The sequence below is a fragment of the Heteronotia binoei genome, chromosome 4 (genome assembly GCF_032191835.1).
Source record: "Heteronotia binoei isolate CCM8104 ecotype False Entrance Well chromosome 4, APGP_CSIRO_Hbin_v1, whole genome shotgun sequence".
In the NCBI taxonomy this organism is placed as follows: Eukaryota; Metazoa; Chordata; class Lepidosauria; order Squamata; family Gekkonidae; genus Heteronotia; species Heteronotia binoei.
In genome coordinates, this window is record NC_083226.1 from 126,536,615 (window position 1) to 126,557,944 (window position 21,330).

The 21,330-nt window shown below is 40.9% G+C and overlaps 1 protein-coding gene and 1 non-coding gene across 2 annotated transcripts in view; both read right to left on the bottom strand.

The window, feature by feature from the left end:
* RASA1 (RAS p21 protein activator 1) overlaps positions 1-21,330 on the bottom strand; it is a 120,732-nt gene that overhangs the window by 10,038 nt on the left and 89,364 nt on the right. Inside the window, exons 14-23 of the mRNA XM_060235731.1 lie at positions 20,727-20,884; positions 20,440-20,516; positions 16,084-16,256; positions 15,645-15,804; positions 15,341-15,483; positions 14,641-14,756; positions 13,869-13,955; positions 11,634-11,701; positions 9,041-9,129; positions 3,565-3,642 (exon numbers count right to left, since the gene is read on the bottom strand). Of these exons, the coding sequence (XP_060091714.1) occupies positions 3,565-3,642; positions 9,041-9,129; positions 11,634-11,701; positions 13,869-13,955; positions 14,641-14,756; positions 15,341-15,483; positions 15,645-15,804; positions 16,084-16,256; positions 20,440-20,516; positions 20,727-20,884 (1,149 nt within the window). The remainder of the gene's footprint in view (positions 1-3,564; positions 3,643-9,040; positions 9,130-11,633; positions 11,702-13,868; positions 13,956-14,640; positions 14,757-15,340; positions 15,484-15,644; positions 15,805-16,083; positions 16,257-20,439; positions 20,517-20,726; positions 20,885-21,330) is intronic.
* TRNAV-GAC (transfer RNA valine (anticodon GAC)) lies at positions 14,490-14,564 on the bottom strand. The gene has a single exon. It is a non-coding gene; the product is annotated as a tRNA-Val (tRNA).

Sequence of the window (21,330 nt, forward strand, 5' to 3'; positions counted from 1 at the left end):
AACTGCACCCTCTGGGAGGGTTGTAGGTGTGACTTCATTTGGTTGATCTGTAATCCTAACTCCCGAAGAAGGGAGAGAGTGATGGTGATGTGCTGCAAAAGACTGGCCTTGTATTCTGCCACGAGGAGCCAATAGTCTATGTACGGGAACAGCCATAGTCTTAGTTAAAACCCTGGGGACCGTAGAAAGACCGAAAGGTAAAGACCGATACTGGAAGTGGGCTACTCCTATGGTGAATCTTAGGTACTTCCTGTGAGAGGGGTGAATAGAGATATGGAAGTACACGTCCTGTAAGTCCAGCGTGGCCATCCAATCTCCCTGGGGGTCGACCCATCCAGACCTGGGTGACGCATCAGGAGAGTCAGAGCGCTCCAATAAGTGTGGAGTCAGGGATGAAACAGGGTCCGTTGTTACGGCCTTCGTTCGCTCCGAAGAGCTCTGTTGAGTGGGTTCCCGATGATGTCGAATCGGTTCGGCATTGGGCAGCTTCGATACCGTTGTCTGGGTGGTCTATACGAGGTTCGGGATCGGTAGGAGGCTTCGGAGTACTGATCCCAGTCCATCTGGAGAGGAGGGAGCCAAGGAAACGATGGTTGCATGGGATACACCCCGTATAAATATTGCCATTGCCGCTGATCCCACGGAATCTGTGAAGGCAGGTGGTGAGAAGAGTGCTCAATCTCTCGAAATCTAGGAGAGCAGCTTCTCAAAGAGCGATCCCTTCGCAAGTCTTGCAGTCGACCTCGAGGAAGAGGGCTTCGGGATCGGAAAGTCTCCGCTACCGTTCAGGGCCGATTGGATGGGCTACTCTCGGTACTGGAGCGTTGTGCCAGCTCTATCTCGCGATCGGAGTCGGAAGATATGACGAGCTCTGTCGACATCGAAGCAAGAATCGGAGGGCTTAGCTGACGACCCGGTGAAGCGAAGAGCTTCAATGGTGGAACAATCGGTGCCGTCGGGTCCGATGGCGAAGTCGGAGAAGCTGGAGAGATGGATTTGCTATGTTTCGGCTTATCTGATCTCTTAGCCTTCTTCTTCTTCTCCGGGTGAGAGCCCTTATCCTCCTTATGCCTTTTCGCAGGCTTAGAGGAATCCAACATAGCAGCCGAGCCCGAGCGTTTGTTAGGGTGATCAGCGTTGGAAAGGGAACGATCGGTCTCGAGAGACTTCGAGGTCGATGGTTCGGTGGGTGTGGTCGGTTGATCGACCCGTTCCAATGAAGGCATCTTCCAAGGGGAGAGTGCCTGTTCCATAAGTTTTACAAGGGAGATATCAGCGAGTCCCTTTAGCCGACAGACTTTGCTCCTGTGGAGCGAATACCCCTGACTCAATCCAGCATATATTGCTTGATTGTTCTTTTTACCATAACCTCCGTAAAGATTTATTTAGCAAGCTTTCTTTTTCTCCAGATTTGTCTATTCTGCCACCCTGTTATTATTTATTGAGTGATACTGAGGGGGTGGTTAGTGAGGCTGTGGCAAAATTTCTGGCTGATATCCTTAAATTTAATTCTGACCATGTTTGAATGTATCTGTAAGCTCGGTTTTATTTTGATTTTATCTCCAATGTTTAAATTTTTTATATTCTGTGTATTTTTATCTGAATCTATTATGCCATTAAAGGTTTGGTATGGCCTGTTCCATAAGGGCTGCGGCAAGATGGGCAGCTCTGTTCTTCTTGGTTTGTCTGGAAAATTCCCCAAATTGCGAACAACTATAACTAACTAACTAACTATAACTATATACTAATATATTTTTTTTTAAGCCTAAGAGAAAAGAAGTTCACCGACCGTAGCGACGAAAAGATCGACTGATCAGCACAGCGGTCAGAAGAGAACTGGCGGGATGTCCGCTCCCATCTCAGTGAGCATGTGCAGTGGGGCTTCTGGGCATGCGCACTGGGACATAGGCGCGGAAAGTTTACCGATCGTGATTGGCGTTGGCACCTAATCCCATCAGTGTGACTGCACAGAGACCACGAAGAAGATAAAGAACCCGACATCTCTGTTAAGCCCTGGGGATTCCACAGTTCTGAGTGTTGTAATAACTTGTAATTTAGTAATCTCCTGTTCTACTCTGTTTCTGAAATTCCTTTGCAATAAAACAGCTAGTTTGAGGTCCCCCCCTTGAGTGTCCTGGAAGGTTAAAATGTTCTACAGCTTCAATTTTCTGGAAAAACATTAGCTGAGCAGGCCAAAATAAAGAAAACATGAGACCAATACACTGAGTAACTAATAACTATACAGAAGAGATGAAAAGATGACAGATTCCTTCGCAGGAATCTTTTGAAGAACCACCTAAAATTTAAGAAAGTGGAGTGAAAGCTGCACTCTCAAAGCAATCAGGAGAAACAAATCACCTAAAGAACACTGGATATCAATAAAGTAATTTCAAGCCACCAAAACAGAGTCCATTAAAATCTTAAGAATATGCCAACAAATATGGAAAACAAAACAATGGCCCACAGACTCTAAATGTTTCATCTCCATTCTAATTAAAAAAAACCCTGGCATCAAAGACTGCAGCAACTATCAGACCATCACATTAATTTCTCATGAGCTTAAAATCTTAGAACAGACTGTTACCATATGTAGAATGAGAAATGCCAAATATTCAAGGTTGATTCAAAAAAGGAAGAGGCAACAGAAATTACATTGCAAGTTTATTTTGGTTCCTGGAGCATTACCAGAGAATTTCAGAAGAAAATCAGCTTGTGTTTTAAAGATAACAAAGTTTTTGACTGCGTGGATTATGAAAAACTACGGTTGGTTTTAAAATAAATGGGTGTGCCGCAACATCTGATTATTTTGATGCAGAGAATATACTCTGGACAAGAGGCTACTGTTAGGAAAAATATGGAGAAACAGAACGGTTTCTAGTTGGAAAGGCCATTGGGCAACAGTGTATATGCAACAGTCTCTTCAGTGTATATGCAGAACATATAACGAAAGCTGAAATAGATTTAGATGAAGGTGGAGTGGAAATTGGTGGATGGAACATTAACTACTTGAGATATGCAGATGACACCCAATTACTGGCAGAAAATAATGAAGACTAGAAACCTAATAATGAAGGTTAAAAAAGCAGAAAGTGCCAAAGAAGGATTACAGCTAAATATCAAGGAAACAAAGAGTAACTACTGGGAATTACACAACCTTAAAGCTGACAATGAAGATTCTAAAAATTGTTCAAGATTTTCCTTTCCTTGACTCAATCACGAACTGAATTAGAGACTGTAACCAAAAAATCAGGAGATTGACTGGAAATGGCAGCCATGAAGGAGCTAGAAAAGACCCAATGTGAGATGAATCAACTCAAAGGAAGCAACAGCCCAATCTTTGCAAGACCAAGAAAGGCTGTTAACAACAGGAAGCTCTTAAGGTTATTTAGTTATATAGTTGCCATAAATTGGAAACAATTTGATGGCGCTTAACATACAGATTAGCTGTGTCTCAGAAATGTGCTGAAAACCACCAGTACCTACTACTTTAAGAATTAATTTTTACAAAGTCTTATCCCTGCAGCATATATTTACAAAAGACACTGCAGAAATAAGAATTCTTACCCCAAGTTCATCCAAAAACATGATCATCCGATGTTTGTTACTCTTGATGAATGGATTTACACCTTCCATATAGGGTTCCTAAAAATTAAAATAATTAAAAATTATATTGGCTTATTTTACAAGTATCTAGTGAAACGTGTACTTTACATGCTGGAGGTGTTTACAGTAACAAAACAGCAAACACAAAATACCATAAAGATGCATATTAAAGGTCACAGAGGCAAAAAATCTGTATGCAGCACTGCCTTAGTAGTCCATACGTCCGATCAGAATCAGAGTGAACACTGATAATAGAATCAAAGTGATACACAAATATGACAGATTCCAAAAGGTAGTGCATCTTGCATTTCTGACAGTGCACAAAGGTACCTACCAAGAGGATGTGAAGTCTTATGGTTTACTAGATTTAAAGGTTAAAGCCTGAGGTCCAAACCTTTTATATTACACACAGGGCTGGTGCTGGGTTTTCTGCCACTGGAGGCAGACCCCAGCTCAGTGCCCCCCCCATCTTCTTTTAGAAAAAAACGTGCATGTGGCATGATGACATCACAAAAAGTGACGTCATCAAGCAGGCTTGTCCCCCTCAGGTTTCCAGATCAGAGTGGGAGGTGGGGGGAGCTGATAGTTGTGTTCCGCGTGCCCTGGCCCAGCTCATGAAGGAGTGGCACCCTAAGCGGCTGCCTACCCCACCTGCTCCCACGCACTGGCTCTAATTACACATTAATATAGTAAAAAGGCAGTGATGCAACTAGCCTGTGTATACTGTGCAAAAAAAAAAAAAAGGCTCCAAGAATAGAGACATCCAGAGTCTCCAAGAATGTCACAAATATGCACTCTCCATTTTGATTCCAAGTCTGCAAAAAGCCACTTTGCCTAATTTCCAGTCACCAGCAGGAACTGGAAGTAGGCAAAGACATGTCTGCAAACTTGCTCAGAATTGATTCCATAAACAATTAACACAGTTATGTATGTAAAGGTATGTTGTCCTTGTAAGGGTCCATGAGCCCCAACTGATTCAGAAATACTGGAGATGAACTTTAATGAGGTACATCAGCTTTTAATGTGACCTCTTTGTGAAGTCTGGTTCCTACTTTCAAAACACAACTGTCTTTTTCCGCTCTGCCAACATAACAAGAAAACCACATCAACTAAGTTGCAAATCTTTATTTCCTAAACTTCATCAATTGCCTTATCAGGAAGGTGGCGGGCCTAGCTCGCCTGGGAAATTATAGATGTTTGTATGCAAATGCTAGAAGTGTTCGAAGTAAAATTGGTGAATTGGAATGTTTAGTGTTGGGAGAAAACATAGACATTGTGGGAATTTCAGAAACTTGTTGGAATGAGGAGAATCAGTGGGACACGGTGATTCCTGGATATAAGCTATATCGGAAGGATAGGGAGGGAAGGGTTGGAGGTGGGGTGGCTCTGTATGTCAGAGAGGATATACGGTCCAGTAAGACTGAGGTCAGAGAATTAGATTCACTTTTAGAAATGCTTTGGGTTGAAATAGAGGGCCCAAAAGGAAATTTAACTATGGGAGTTTGTTATCGCCCACCAAATCAAAAGAGAGATTATAATATGATGGAAGGCTTAAAGATAGCGGCTAAACGTAAAAACTGTGTCATAATAGGTGATTTTAACTACCCGCAGATTGATTGGGTCAATATGTGTTCTGGTCGAGAGAAAGAGAATGAGTTTCTTGATGCTCTCAATGACTGTGCTATGGAGCAGATGGTCTCAGAACCTACCAGGGGTGGGGCGATCCTGGATTTGGTCCTAAGTAATGCCCAAGACTTGGTGAGAGATGTAAAAGTGATTGTGCCGCTTGGGAGCAGTGACCATAAAGTTATTGATTTCACCGTTTGTATAAATAGGGAGTTGTCCAAAAAGACCGCCACAACCACGTTTAACTTTAAAAGGGGTAAATACACTGAGATGAGGAGGCATGTGAGGAGGAAACTGAAAGGAAAGGTACATACGGTCAAAACCCTTGGGGAAGCTTGGATGCTATTTAAAACTATAATCCTAGAAGCTCAGATAAAATACATACCACAAGTTAGGAAAGGCACAAACAGGCATAAGAAAAGGCCTGTGTGGTTAACAAACAAAGTAATGGAAGCTGTAAAAGCTAAGAAGGACTCCTTTAAGCGGTGGAAAACCAGTCCAAGTGAGATTAGTAAAAGGGAACACAGCCTATGGCAAATCAAATGCAAGACTGTGATCAGGCAGGCAAAAAGGGACTATGAGGAGCATATTGCAAAAAACATAAAGACCAACAATAAAACTTTCTTCAAATATATTAGAAGTAGGAAACCAGCCAGGGAGGCAGTGGGGCCCTTGGATGACCATGGGGTAAAAGGATTACTGAAGGAGGATAGGGAAATGGCTGAGAAGCTAAATGAATTTTTTGCCTCCGTCTTCACTGTGGAAGACGAGAAATTTTTGCCCGCCCCAGAACCACTAATTTTGGAAGGGGTGTTGAAAGACCTGAGTCAGATTGAGGTGACAATAGAGGAGGTCCTACAACTGATAGACAAATTAAAAACTAATAAGTCACCGGGTCCGGATGGCATACATCCGAGAGTTCTGAAAGAACTCAAAGTTGAACTTGTGGATCTTCTAACAAAAATCTGTAATCTTTCATTGAAATCTGCCTCCGTTCCTGAGGACTGGAAGGTAGCAAATGTCACCCCCATCTTTAAAAAGGGTTCCAGAGGAGATCCGGGAAATTACAGGCCAGTCAGTCTGACTTCAATACCGGGAAAGTTGGTAGAAACCATTATCAAGGACAGAATGAGTAGGCACATTGATGAACACGGGTTATTGAGGAAGACTCAGCATGGGTTCTGCAAGGGAAGATCTTGCCTCACTAACCTGTTACATTTCTTTGAGGGGGTGAACAAACATGTGGACAAAGGCGATCCGATAGATGTTGTTTACCTTGACATCCAGAAAGCTTTTGATAAAGTTCCTCATCAAAGGCTCCTTAGAAAACTTGAGAGTCATGGAGTAAAAGGACAGGTCCTCTTGTGGATCAAAAACTGGCTTAGTAATAGGAAGCAGAGAGTCAGTATAAATGGGCAGTCTTCGCAGTGGAGGACGGTAAGCAGTGGGGTGCCGCAGGGCTCGGTACTGGGTCCCATGCTCTTTAACTTGTTCATAAATGATTTAGAGTTGGGAGTGAGCAGTGAAGTGGCCAAGTTTGCGGATGACACTAAATTGTTCAGGGTGGTGAGAACCAGAGAGGATTGTGAAGAACTCCAAAGGGATCTGTTGAGGCTGGGTGAGTGGGCGTCAACGTGGCAGATGCGGTTCAATGTGCCCAAGTGCAAAGTAATGCACATTGGGGCCAAGAATCCCAGCTACAAATACAAGTTGATGGGGTGTGAACTGGCAGAGACTGACCAAGAGAGAGATCTTGGGGTCGTGGTAGATAACTCACTGAAAATGTCAAGACAGTGTGCGTCTGCAATAAAAAAGGCCAACGCCATGCTGGGAATTATTAGGAAGGGAATTGAAAATAAATCAGCCAGTATCATAATGCCCCTGTATAAATCGATGGTGCGGTCTCATTTGGAGTACTGTGTGCAGTTCTGGTCGCCGCACCTCAGAAAGGATATTATAGCATTGGAGAAAGTCCAGAGAAGGGCAACTAGAATGATTAAAGGGCTGGAGCACTTTCCCTATGAAGAAAGGTTGAAACGCTTGGGGCTCTTTAGCTTGGAGAAACGTCGACTGCGGGGTGACATGATAGAGGTTTACAAGATAATGCATGGGATGGAGAAAGTAGAGAAAGAAGTACTTTTCTCCCTTTATCACAATACAAGAACTCGTGGGCATTCGATGAAATTGCTGAGCAGAAAGGTTAAAACGGATAAAAGGAAGTACTTCTTCACCCAAAGGGTGATTAACATGTGGAATTCACTGCCACAGGAGGTGGTGGCGGCCACAAGTATAGCCACCTTCAAGAGGGGTTTAGATAAAAATATGGAGCACAGGTCCATCAGTGGCTATTAGCCACAGTGTATGTGTGTATATAAAATTTTTTGCCACTGTGTGACACAGAGTGTTGGACTTGATGGGCCGTTGGCCTGATCCAACATGGCTTCTCTTATGTTCTTATTAAACCAAATCCTAAATTAGCTTGTTAATAAATCTGGTGTGTCACTAGAGACTAGAATTGGGCTTGTTGTTGGAGTACATTCTCCAACAACTGTCTAACACCTGTCAGAAAGAAATAAAACCTATATTCAATTTAGTGATAACTGAAACCTTGTCAGCTACTGAGCTAATACTCTGATGCCCAGGATCCTTCTCCTTTGTCTTATCTGCTATTAGTATTTTTTGTGCTAACCCAGTAACGTTAGGAAATTCAGCATCATTGTAACGTCCATGAAGATCGTATCTGCTTGCAGAGACTTAATCAAAAGCTTCAGAAAGGTGTTTATATTTCCCTGCAAAGCTTCAGCTGTCCTAAAAGAAAACAGTTTATATTTGGAATTTGAGAAAAAGGTTTTATTCAGCTACCCTCTATTAAATAGAGTATTCTTGAGCAGGGATTCCCCCTGCCCCCCCCCCCCCGGGCCATGGACCAGTACCAGTCCATGGCCTGTTAGCAAATGGGCCGTGAGTTGTATAATTATTTCATTATATATTACAATGCAATAATAATAATAAGACGATATTGGACATATATCCTGCCCTTCACTCTGAATTTCAGAGAAGCTCACAATCTCCTTTACCTTCTTCTCCAACAGCAGATACCCTGAGGGTGGGTGGGGCTGAGAGAGCTTTCCCAGAAGCTGCCACTTCAAGGACAACTCCTGCAAGAGCTATGGCTGACCCAAGGCCATTCCAGCAGCTGCAAGTGGAGGAGTGGGGAATCAAACCCGGTTCTCCTAGATAAGAGCTCACACACTTAACCACTACACCAAACTAATAGAAAAAAGTGCAATATTGTATCATCCCGAAACCATCAGCCCCACTGCCCCCCCGCCCCCGAACAATGGAAAAACTGTGGAAACCGTGGAACAATGGAAAAACTTCCCCAAAACTGATCCCTAGTGCGAAAAAGATTGGGGACCACTGTTCTTGAGCTCTGGCCTAAATTCTAATGACCTCTAGTTCAAATTAAGGTGGTGGTGAGAGTGACAGAGAGAGAGAATAGACTTAGAGGTGCAACTTGACTCCTGCTATATATAATAAATGTTTGTTAACATACAAAACCCTGAAGTTTTGCAAAAAAGATACCAAATTTGACGAAAAAGAATTTATTTTGTTTCAAGTTAGAATTTCTTGATGGCAAACTATCAGTGAAAGCCAACTGTGGCCATTGTTTTTACATATGAGCCTTTAAACATTAAGCCTTTAAGCCTCTATAAAGTAAATATGCATACTACCACTGAACTTGGCTATGCCCCAACTCAAACACATCTGGGAGATTGCACCTAATATATATCTAAATATTCATATTTACCTTTGCTCCAAACTCAACTAGATTAGCTAAATTCTGCACAGACTTGGCGACCAGCGTCAGTGTTCTTGCAGCAGTAGGAGAAGGAGAATCTGAGAGAACAAATGTGAAAATTACTAGTACTGAAGACTGCAATGGCTGGAGGGTCACAAGGATTCCTACAACTCAGCCCACTAATTCTGTATTAAAACTTTGTATCCTACTCCTACCATTTCTACAGTTCAATGCAGTTAACAACAATATCAGTATAATACAAGACATACAAGGTTCATCACTGATTCCACAAGCCCCCATAGGCAGCTTGCTTCACAACATGAAAAGTCTGTAAGATAAGCACATGAACAGGTGGTATGACCACCACCAAATTCTGTTCTGCAAAGCATAATTGTAACTGACATTTAAGTTCATATAGGGAAAGATGGTCTTTCAGATAAGTAGATCTCAGGCTTTGAAAGGTTTTTAAAAGTAAGAACTGACACCTTGAGATGCAAACATGATTTTAAAAACATGATGGCAGCAGCTCTTTCCTGTTAATATACAAGTAGATATAGCTGAAGTTTCCTAGGAGAGCTTCACATAGTTTTACAGTAGTCCAGCCTGGATGTTACAAAAGCATGGTTCAACATAGTTAAATCAACCTATCCAGGAGGGAGACAGTTCTCCTGGCAAACTGTTTTTTGTTTAGCTGCAAGGTGGGATGTGACAAAACACCTAAGTTCTTCGAACAATCTACTAGTGATATCATTATACTATCCAGTAAAAGCAAACCAATTCCCTTCAAGGTTTCAAACCTTTATACAAGCAACATCTCTGTGCCTCTTGGATTTAGTTCCAGCTTTTTCTGCCACCCCCATCTACTTGACAATGATACTGGCCAAGGGGGAAGATTGCAGCTCTGGAAGTTTAATCAAGAAATGCACAGTTATGTGCTATTAGCAAATTGGTGACATCCAATTATAAAGCTGCCAAATGATTATCATTCAATAGATGAATGTAAATACTGAACACAAGACTCTGGATCTTTCAACAGATCAAAAAGATTGAAACTAATGAGGAACCATTCCTTTTATCTTCATCAGCCTCTCCAGTCATTGTAACAAGACTATGGTCTATTGTATCAAGGGTAGCAGACAGATGTAACAGCAATGATAGAATGTCTTTAGAAAGATGTAAAGCAATCTTTGCCTCAAAGCAAGTCTTAAACACAGATTGCATATACATACAGCAGTTCTATCACCACTGTTTAGTCATCTTACCTAATAAGGGGAAATATGAGCCAGGTCTAAAATGGGCCACAACACCTTTGTCCAGTGATGGTTTTCTTCAGTATAAGCTTGACCCTACCTACTCTGTGGGGAGGCAGTGGCTGCAACAAAAAAATCCTACTTTTCTGCAATGCTACCACTGCATCAGCTAGTTCTCACCAGAGTTGTTTAAAGCCTTTCACCACCTTTAGACTCTGAAGCCTGAGTCTTTAGATTCTCAGGAACTGCTGTGATATTTTTTGAAAATTTGTGTTTAGTGAATCTTTCAAATATATTCCAATTTGAATGCTAATATAGCTGACACTCTTGAAATGTCAAGTACATCATCTGCCCTGTTTATGGATCATTTCAATCCAGTTACCATAAGGAATGTTGACAGGATTTTTGGATCTCTGAAGGTCACCACAGTACTATGGATCTCTGTCCATCCTAGTTGCTGAAATCTCGTAAGGATCACAACAATGAATTCCTGATGTCCATCATAAATCACTGATTTCGGACACCTTTCCCCAGTCACTAACACAGGCTGTTAATGAAGAAGCAATTACTGCCCAGTCTCTAAGTTGCTCTTTTCTGAGTAAGATGATTAAGAGAGTTTGCAGAACAATTCCAGATCTTCCTGAATGACTCAGCTGCTTAAGACTCCCTTTCAGTCTTGAGCTACAGGACAGAAGCATCGCCAATAATTTTATGACTGTCTGAATATAGACTAGATCGATCCAGGTGGGCAGCCATGTTGCTCTGAAGAAACAGAAAAAAATTGGAGTCCAGTAGTTTGTTGCTCTTACCTGATTAGCAGTCCTTAATATTGTGGACCATGCCATCTTGTTTTGGCATTTGGAGGTAGAAGTAGAGATTAAAGGATGTGTTCCAAATTGGTTTAAATGGTTCCCTACAGGGAGGACTCAAATGATTGCTGTTGACCAGCTGTTGTCAAGCACAGGACTTGTCCTCCAGGGCTCAGTTTTATTCCCTATGCTATTTTATCTTTATGATAAAGTCCTTTGGAAAAAATGATTCGTGGTTTCACAGCAGGTTGTCTTCAGTGTTGATGAAACCCATTTCTACATTTCTTTATCCAAACTGCCTAGTGATGTTGTAGAGGTCTGGAGGTGCTATCTGACTGCTGAGGTTAAAACAATGAACAAGTGGAAAAGAAATCCTGGCAAGACAGCAAGCTGAAGTTTTGGAGGGAACGGCTTTTTACGTGCAGTGGAGCCTAGCTGACACTTGCTGACTCGGTCAAGAATCTAAGGGTTATCCTGGACACAGAATTACTACCGGAGAATCACGTTAACTGCACCTGCAAAAATGCTGTCTAAAGTGCTTACCTGAGATGATATTAAACATCCTTGGATTTAGAATGGCAGGGCAAATCAGCCGAAGAAAAACAAAGCCACTGAAAAGAAGAATAACGACATGTCTTTACTCAGTCTCTCAACAACTGTGCTATTCAGAAATATAAAACATGTTCATGAAAATACTTGTTTAGGATATCATTCTTTAATAAAAACACAATTTCAGTCTCTTGGCTTCTCACAGCAATGAAGATAGCCATGGAATCTCACCTTCACCCCAAAGTGGGACAGATGCAGATGACCACTTTGCTATATATCTGTACTCAACATTTGGTAGAAATCACCTTACCACTTGGCAGAATGTAAAAGCCCACATGAACGTATCCACAGTGAGCTTTTCCCATCAGAGTAGTTTAAATTTGTAACTTTCTCCCAAGTAAAGTAAATGGCCAACATATCCATTCAGCCAAATAGTTTACAAATCAGCTACAGATACATCATAACTAATCACCTGGCAAGTGGTCACGTGAATCCATGTAAAGATAAAGCATGTAAATCAGGGGTGTCAAATGTCTGGCCTAGGGGCCAGAGCTGGCCTGCCCAGAGCTTTAATCAGGCCCCCAGAGCAATTTTCCCCACCCTGCCCCCTCCTATCCTCACCCTTTGAAGCTCCAAGGCTGCCAAAATTCCTAGCTCTTTCAGCTCCCTACTTTTTCTGCCTTGTCTTTGCAGGCTGCAGCACGAAGCAAAGCTGCAAGAAAACATGGAATTGATTTTTGCCTTAAGATCTCTGTGCCCAGATAGATAGGGCCCAGAGACCTTAATGGAAAATCCATTCCATGTTTTCCTTGCAACTCTGTCTATGCTGCAATGTATTTCAATGGAATGGAGATCAGTTTCACTTTCAGCATTCCTATATAGACAGCTGAAACTTATGCTTCCTGGAGTGTCCATGCAAATAAAGGGTTGATGCTTTGAGCCAGCTTGTCTCAGCTTAATGGACCTAACCTAATGAGTATTCTAACCTGGGAACCCACAGCCAAATGGGGATATTACTCTGAAGAGTCCATCTGGGGTGGGGTGGGGTGGGGTGGGGGAGAGAAGCTTACATGGCATTCCATTTCATTTTTTTCCCAGGCTCAGAGTATTTTATATTTTTAGTATCTGCTGTGCTTTTTCTTGATGTTTTATTTATTTTATTTGACTTATATTCTGCCTTCCCCGCTGAAGAAGGCTCAGGGTGGCTAACATTGCATTGCCAAATGCCACTATTCCCCCACCTTTCATGTTTTCCCAGGCTCAGAGCATTTTACTGGCTTCTGCTGTGATCCTTGTGCTTTTTCTTGATATTTTATTTTTAAAATTGCATTGCCAAATCCCACTGTTCCTCCACCTTTCCATCTTAAACAAAATATTGCAAGAATGAGCATGCTTGTATTTTAAGTTAAAAAAATACATTTAATTGTGTTTCTCTGTGTCTTTTATAAAGCTTGTATTTCCACTACCTCATATTATGTTTTATGTAGGGTTGCCAATCCCCAGGTGGGGGCAGGGGATCCCCTGGTTTGGAGACCCTCCCCCCACTTCAGGGTTGTCAGAAAGCGGGGGGAGGGGAGAGAAATGTCTGCTGGGAATATTATTCCCTATGGAGATTTATTCCCATAGAAAATCATGGAGAATTGATCTGCGGGTATCTGGGGCTTGGGGGGCTGTTTTTTGGGGTACAGGCACCAAATTTGCAGCATAGCATCCACTGCTTCTCCCCAAAATACCCCCCAAGTTTCAAAAAGATTGGACCAGAGGGTCCAATTCTATGAGCTCCAAAAGAAGGTGTCCCTATCCTTCATTATTTCCTATGGAAGGAAGGAATTGAAAAGGTGTTTCGTCTCTTTAAATGTGATGGCCAGAATTCCCATTGGAGTTCAATTATGCTTGTCACAGCCTGGATCTTGGCTCCACTCCTAATGTCTCCTGGCTCCACCCCCAAAGTCCCCAGATATTTCTTGAATTGGACTTGGCAACCCTAGTTTTATGACACACATGGCCCAGCCCCATAAGTCCCATTTGTGTCAGATCTGACCCTCATAACAAATGAGTTTGACACCCCTGTGTAAATTGTCCTTATCAACACTCCTGATGTAAATTGTCTTATTTGTAAAAGCTGAATATATGAGAGAATAACATATAACTGTATAACTTAAATCAGCTCTGCAACAACAGAAGCTAAGCCACTATATTTAAACCAAATAGCCACACCTAACCACTTACCTAACCACTCTTGTTCTCATGGTGGTGTTTGCTGGCCACTTGTTCTGAACAGATTTTTGTAAACAACCATAAATATATCTTAATGTTCTGTAAAAAGAACCCAGTTATAAGCTTAAAATATTACATTATTTTAGATAACTACAGTATATAAATGAAGAAATTCCAAATATGGGCAAATATAATACAACACTCTACACTGCACTTTCATTCAAGATACTGGTTTAAGTTTAGCATCAGATACAAAAATCAGAGTTTCAGCCACAAAATAATTTAAATAAAAAGTGAATTAAAATAAAGGATACATTTCAATTCATAAACATGTGAAAAACAAATTGTTTGATTTTGATAGAACAAATTATATGTATTGCTTGATATATCATTTTGATTCATAATATTGAGGTGGCTTTTGTAATGCAATAAAATTTTATTTGACTGACAATGGAGTAATTTTATCAAAATACAGAATTAGTGCAAGGTATAAGACCATATGAAGTTGCCTTATACTGAATAACTAAAAACTCTTGGTCCATCAAAGTCAGTATTGTCTACTCAGACTGGCAGTGGCTCTCCAGGGTCTCAAGCTGAGATTTTTCACGCCTATTTGCCTGGACTCTTTTTAGTTGGAGGCGCCAGGGATCGAACCAGGGGCCTTCTGCTTGTCAAGCAGATGCTCTACCACTGAGCCACCATCTCTCCCTAAATTATATTCCTAGAACTAAAATATAAACAAGAAAATTGAAATTACTTTTTAAAAACCTGTTTATGAACTTACGCAGGTAGTATCTCTGCAGCCATGAATATTTTCTCCACTAATTCTGAAAGTATGCTCAACAGATGTGTTAAATTAGTATTTACATCTTCATTTTTTTCTAACTTAGAAGGATTTAACTGCAAAATATAAAGAACAAGTTGAAATGGAGTTTAATGTTCGGATTATCATACTGTTAGTAATTAGCAAAGGTTTCTGAAAATGGAAAAAAGCTCTTTGAATGACTGGCCCCAGAAATTACAGCCCCCTATTCCGACAACCTCAAAAGGTCTGGAACAAGGTCTAGCAACTCCACAATGTCTAGACATGCCTGACAACAACTATGAAATGCTTACTTTCCATTTTCATTCCAATAAACCTCTTAGTGGACATTAGATTAAGCATATGCTGTTTTTATTATAACAATTTCAAAATAACATTTTGAAATGTCTCAAAAGCATGTGATTAAAACATGATAAATGACACAAACTTGAGCATAACCACTCAGATAAGATCCAAACTGGTGTAATGGCTCATGTATTAGATTTGCATCCATGAAGCTAACTGAGTATGGCTTAGTCAATCTCTTTTAGCCTAATCTATTTATAGAACTGCAGAAGGACCACAGTGCTGATCTAAGCACTTTAAAAAGCTCAGACATATAACAAAAGATTTAAAAAACAAGATTAAATTTTCTGCAATAAATTAAGATGTAGTTTCTCACCTCACAAGACTGCTTGCTCTCCATTATTTTTAAAATGGAGTCCTTTAGAGCATGGAGAACAAACTGTGTGGCTGTAGCTTTCATATACTGCTCCATAAGCGTACTTGCCAGTGTGGTGGCACGGAATAAAGTTGTGGCTTCATCTGAACAAAAATATGCATTCATAAACTCGCATGTAAATATTAATTTGCTATTATTTTAAATGTAGAAGTGGTTAATGGGGCCTTCCAGAAAAAAGTGTGAGTGTTTATGAGTAGCCCTGAAAATTACATTTAATAATACAATGAATTTATTCATACTCTACCTTCCATATTTATTTCCCTGTCATTTAGCGTTCGCAACAATAATGCTTGCAGATTTTCATGACTAAAAATCTTCAATAAAATGCTAGCCAGTAGTGTCCGATCCTGTCCACATACGTGTGATAATGCGTAGACCACATGTAGCTCTTTTTGCAGTACCAACTAAAAACAGATAGTAAAGCTTTAGACAATGATGCTGTACGTACCGCAAGAACTCACTACAAAATAAGGCTACTATTGTTTCTTAAAATATGTTTGCTTTAATAAACATCATGATTACACTAATCCACCTTGAATACCTCCTGTAAAAGCAACACCACAATTGATGGAAGCTTCACAAGAGAATAGCTGTCTTGGAATACCGGAATTCACTAGCCTTCCTGAGTGTTTTTTTAAGTATTAATATTTAAAACTACTGTGCTTCAAATGAAGATACAATACCTCTTTAAATTCACTGTACTCTTCTTCTGGCATTATTTTTTCCATGGAATATCTTGCTCGGACACGCAAAGAGCCTGGTTCAATACCTTTCAGAGGTACATGCGAACTGAGCTGAAACCATTCATCTGTTGCCTGTCCTCTCTGTAGTCTGCTTAACTGGCATCTCATAAATACTGGAAATAGAAAAGAGAAATAAGATAAACCTCTGTAAAAATCAAAACACAATTACAAACTGCCACTGTACTCTTCTATATTGCAGATTGAATACAGTATTTGATTTCACCATGACACAGGGCTAAACCACATATTATGTGGTAGAACTGTAATCAGATCTCCCAATATATATATTTTAATGTCCAAAAGCAGTGTGTGTGGGGGGGAGGGGGGATATCAATTTGGATCAGAACTGCTACATGGGGGGAGGCCTTTTTTGCTATGACTTTTTTAAAATACAGAAATCATTTCCCATGTGCTGCTATTAGCCTCTGTTGGTGAAGCAAGTAACCTATGTTCTACCTGTTCACAGGGGGCTAACAGTTGATTTGATTTGATTTATTAGATTTATATCTCGCTCTCCCCACCGAAGCAGGCTCAGGGCGGCTCATAACAATAAAATAAATTGTAGTACCAAATACAATTTAATCAGTTAAACATTTAAATAATTCAACAGATCAACAGTACAGGCAATTAAAACAATTAAAACAGTGTTGGTGCTAATATCATGTAGTTTCCGGTGGTATTCAGTGCTCTTAAGTATCTCCTTTTATGCTGCTATATCGGCAACTCAACTAAAGGCAAGCCGAAAGGGTCTTGCAGGTCTTGCGGAACTGGGCGAGATTCCACAAGGCTCTAACTTCCTCCGGCAACTGGTTCACCAATAGGGGGCAGCAATTGAGAAGGTTCTTTCCCTGGTGGTTTTCAATCTTGCCTCCCTTGGCCCGGGGATTGACAGTAAGTTCTGCATTACAGATCTGAGTACCCTCTGGGGAACATTTTTTATTTATTTATTTATTTTTGTACTTATATCCCGCCCTCCCCGCCAAAGCAGGCTCAGGGGGGCTAACAACATTTTAACATCAAACAATAAAACAGTAAACAAGCAATTACAATAATCAATTAAGCAGTTAAAACAATTTAAACAGTTTAAAAGTATTAATACAATTTTAAAACAATCTTTGGTGCTAAAGTTAATACAGTGCATTCAGTAGCGTTGGGCATCTAATAGTTTGGCTGAAGGCCAGTTGAAATAACGTTGTTTTGCAGGTCTTGCAGAACTGGGAGAGGTCCCGCAAGGCCCTGACATCTTCTGGGAGTTGGTTCCACCAGTGGGGGGCCGTAACTGAGAAGGCTCTTTCTCTGGTAGCCTTCAATCTCGCTTCCCTCGGCCTGGGGATTGACAATAGGTTTTGCGATCCAGATCTAAGTACCCTCTGGGGAACATGTGGGGAGAGACTGTCCCTAAGGTAGGCAGGTCCTTGGCCATATAGGGCTTTAAAGGTAATAACCAGTACCTTGTAGCGAATTCAGAATACTATTGGCAGCCAGTGCAGCCTCCGCAGCCCCGGCTGTATGTGGTCCCACATAGAGAAACCCAATAACAGCCTGGCTGCCGCATTCTGCATCAGCTGCAGTTTCCGGATTCGGGACATGGGCAGCCCCATGTAGAGGGCATTACAGTAGTCTAATTTTGAGGCGACCGTTGCATGGATCACCATTGCTAAGTCACTGTGTTCTAGGAAAGGGACCAACTGTCGTGCCCGCCTAAGGTGGAAAAAGGCAGATCGCACAGTGGCTGCTATCTGGGCCTCCATAGCCAATGTGGGCTCCAGTAGCACCCCCAAGCTTCTGACCTTGGGTGCTGATATCAATGGCACCCCATCAAAAGCTGGTAAAGGGATATCCCTTGCCAGGCCACCACGGCTCAGACAAAAGGACCTCTGTCTTCATTGGATTCAGCTTCAGACGACTCAACCTGAGCCACCCTGCCGCGCCAGGGCTAGATTTTCTGGGGCAGAGGCAGGCTGGCCATCCATCAGCAGATAGAGCTGGGTGTCATCAGCGTACTGATGGCAACCCAGTCCAAATCACTGGACAATCTGGGCAAGGGAGCACATATAGATATTAAACAACAGTTAAGCAGATGTCTCTGGGACGACTGTCCCCCGATCGCCACCCTTTGTACCCGACCACGGAGGAAAGAGGAGAGCTACTGCAAGGCCAACCCCTGAATCCCCGCGTCGGCGAGGCGGTGAACCAGCAACTGATGGTCAACCATGTCGAATGCCGCTGACAAATTCAACAACAGTACTGCTGACCCGCCTCAATCCAGTTGTCACTGAAAATCATCCACTAAAGCAACCAGCACTGTCTCCATCCCATGTGTTTTTAAGCACTCAAAAGACCTAAGGAATGTGGGCACTGCCTTCTTCTTGATAGAATCAAACTTGATATGTATTCCACCACCAGCAGCAAAGGTTTAATCCTTGCAGAACTGAGATATAGTAACAGAGGAAAATACAGGGGTTCCAACACTGCTGGGGGGGTGGGAGTGCCAGAACTCCTGAAATTGCCTTCAGCATAGCACCTGTCTTCTTTTACAAGGGGAAGAAAGGGAAAGTGATATCCCATGATGCTTTGGGCCCATCAGAATGGAGTCTTTCCTCTTCTGGTTATCTATGTTGGGGAGAAAATGGGCTACTTTGTTCCAAAGTCTTCTGAATCTGGTATTTAATCTTAGATTTCCTTCCACGCACAATACATCACAGTAGCCTCCACCATTATAAAACATATGAAAAGAACTCATTTAAGTAGCCCCACGTACTCAAAACATCTGTGTTTTATAGCATAAAATTAGTTACTAATAGTGGCAACACTATTGTGTATATACAAATCAAATGAGCATTTCTTTTAAAAGAAAGATCACTTTTTACAAAAAGGCAGAAAACAGTTTTTAGTTTACTTTAGTCCTGTCAAAAGAATAGGGCAACATTTCTCTATAACTGACAGCCACTCAAGGAAGCAGATTTTTATTTGAGATAATATTATACAAGGGAAAGTGTGATCCCTCCCTCCTCTCTCAGCATCAATCCACATCAGGGCACCTTGCAACTTAAAGAAAAAGTATAGTATAATACTTGTCAAATGTCAACAAATACAATTAACTTTTAAAAACAGTTCAAATTATCATGGATCGGCATAGCAAGACTATTTTCTTGAAGTTACTAAACAAATTCTAAATTAACAGACATTAACATACATGCATTATGTACATTATAGCTTCCTGGACCAATCTTTCAAGAAAGAATTAAGGTAATATACGCTTTAAATTTTATTTTAAAAAAACACTTCTAACAAGGTACACAAATAAAACAAAGCAGAAAGGAAAATATAAAGTACAGGTAAATCAAAGGGAGTTCAGTGAAAGTCAGGAAAATCCAACTATATGAATTAGCTCCAAATCAAAGTACATAATTTTTAATATGACTGATAATAATGCATAAAATGAGAGGCATAGGGAAAGGCTACCTCTGATGGACTTATAGCATCCTACTAATCTGACTAAAACAGCCCTGTGAAGCAGAGTGGTAAAGCTGCAGTACTGCAGTCCAAGCTCTCTGCTCACAACCTGAGTTCGATCCCAGCGGAAGCCGGCTCCAGGATGACTCAGTTTTCCATCTTTCTGAGGTTGGTAAAATGAGTACCCAGCTTGCTGGGAGGAAAGTGTAGATGACTGAGGAAGGCAATGGCAAACCAGCCTGTAAAAAGTCTGCCGTGAAAACATTGTGATGCGATGTCACTCCAGAGTCAGAAACAACTGGTGCTTGCACAGGGCACTACCTTTACCTTTTTACCTTTTAATCTGATGAAGGATGCTGTGAATTCACATTAGTGTGCTGTGAATCATTTTTTTTAAAAAAATTTAACACAAAATATTGCTGTCAACTCATGGGAGAAAAACAATAAATAAACCAATTGTGTGCACATGGAGAAGTCTCTAGGGTTGAGTAAGGCACAGACCAAAAGTTTCTTAGTGGAAGAGCAGCTCTTCCTAGTAATGCTCAAAAGTAACAGTTGGCCACTATAAAGAAGTCTGTGGTGAAACCAGTGAAAGGGAAGGGAAATTACTGCTGTGTATTGGGCCTTCTTGTGCCTTATCACTAGAAATAGCATCATCACAACTCATAATGTTTGGAAAAGCAGAACAGACTAAGGGGAAGTGAGTTAATGGTTGCTAAAAAGATAAAAATGTCAACTGAATTTTCGAAGTATTTTCCCCAACCAAATATGAAATATACAAAGATGGAATACTACTACTTTTGTAATAATTTGCTTTCAAACAAGTACGCACACACTTACATATATCTGGATCTTTACTCTTCTTTGTTTTATTACTAAGACTTATTTCAAATCTGTTGATATCAGATGAGAGATCACTATAAAAAAAGAAAATGATTAGTTATACTATACTCCTACTTAAGACATTCTAGCACAGCATAAAATTGGTATTTTAAAAATTTAATCCTATAAACTAGAGGTGATTATTACTGAATTGGCTAAATTTCTGGTTTCCGTTAACGGAAACTGAAAACACCAATTCACCGATTTTTAAATGCAACAATTTAAAAAAATCATATAATACTTACTCAAAAACAAACTCCTCTGACCACACCGGATTCTGTCCTTCTCGTACATGTGTTTTTGCTACCTGTACACTATTCAGGTAGATATTACAGTAAGGATTAGTAAAATGTTTTGCTGGAAGTGTATGGGCTTCTTCAACATGCAATATAAGGCTGCTGACCTAGAGAAAGTACACAAAACATACCTTGTTTTATATAGTGAGAGTTCTCTTTGTTCCCATTCTGAATAGAACTGGTTCTGTAGGCAAGTGAGGTATTTATATAAACCACTAGCCCAGAGGGGCATTTAACTTCTCTTTTACAATCAATCCCCTTACACAGAAAGGGTGAATAGCATCTTATTTAATTGCTAATGATGCCAAAACAAAACACAGAACAATTATTTAGGACTGATGGCCTTTCAGTGGTCATCATAGCAATTATACATATGTTAGCACATACAGAAGAAATCCCAGAAACCTTCTAGAAGTGTGCAGAGAGGGCCATGACAAAATTCCCTCAAGGGAATGGAAGCAAGAGTGCCTTCTCTTGGCCTACAACTCTAAAATGTTGCCAGGGTTTGCTCTGTATGAGTGCAGACCAGTATTCCCTCTAAGCTAAGTTAGCA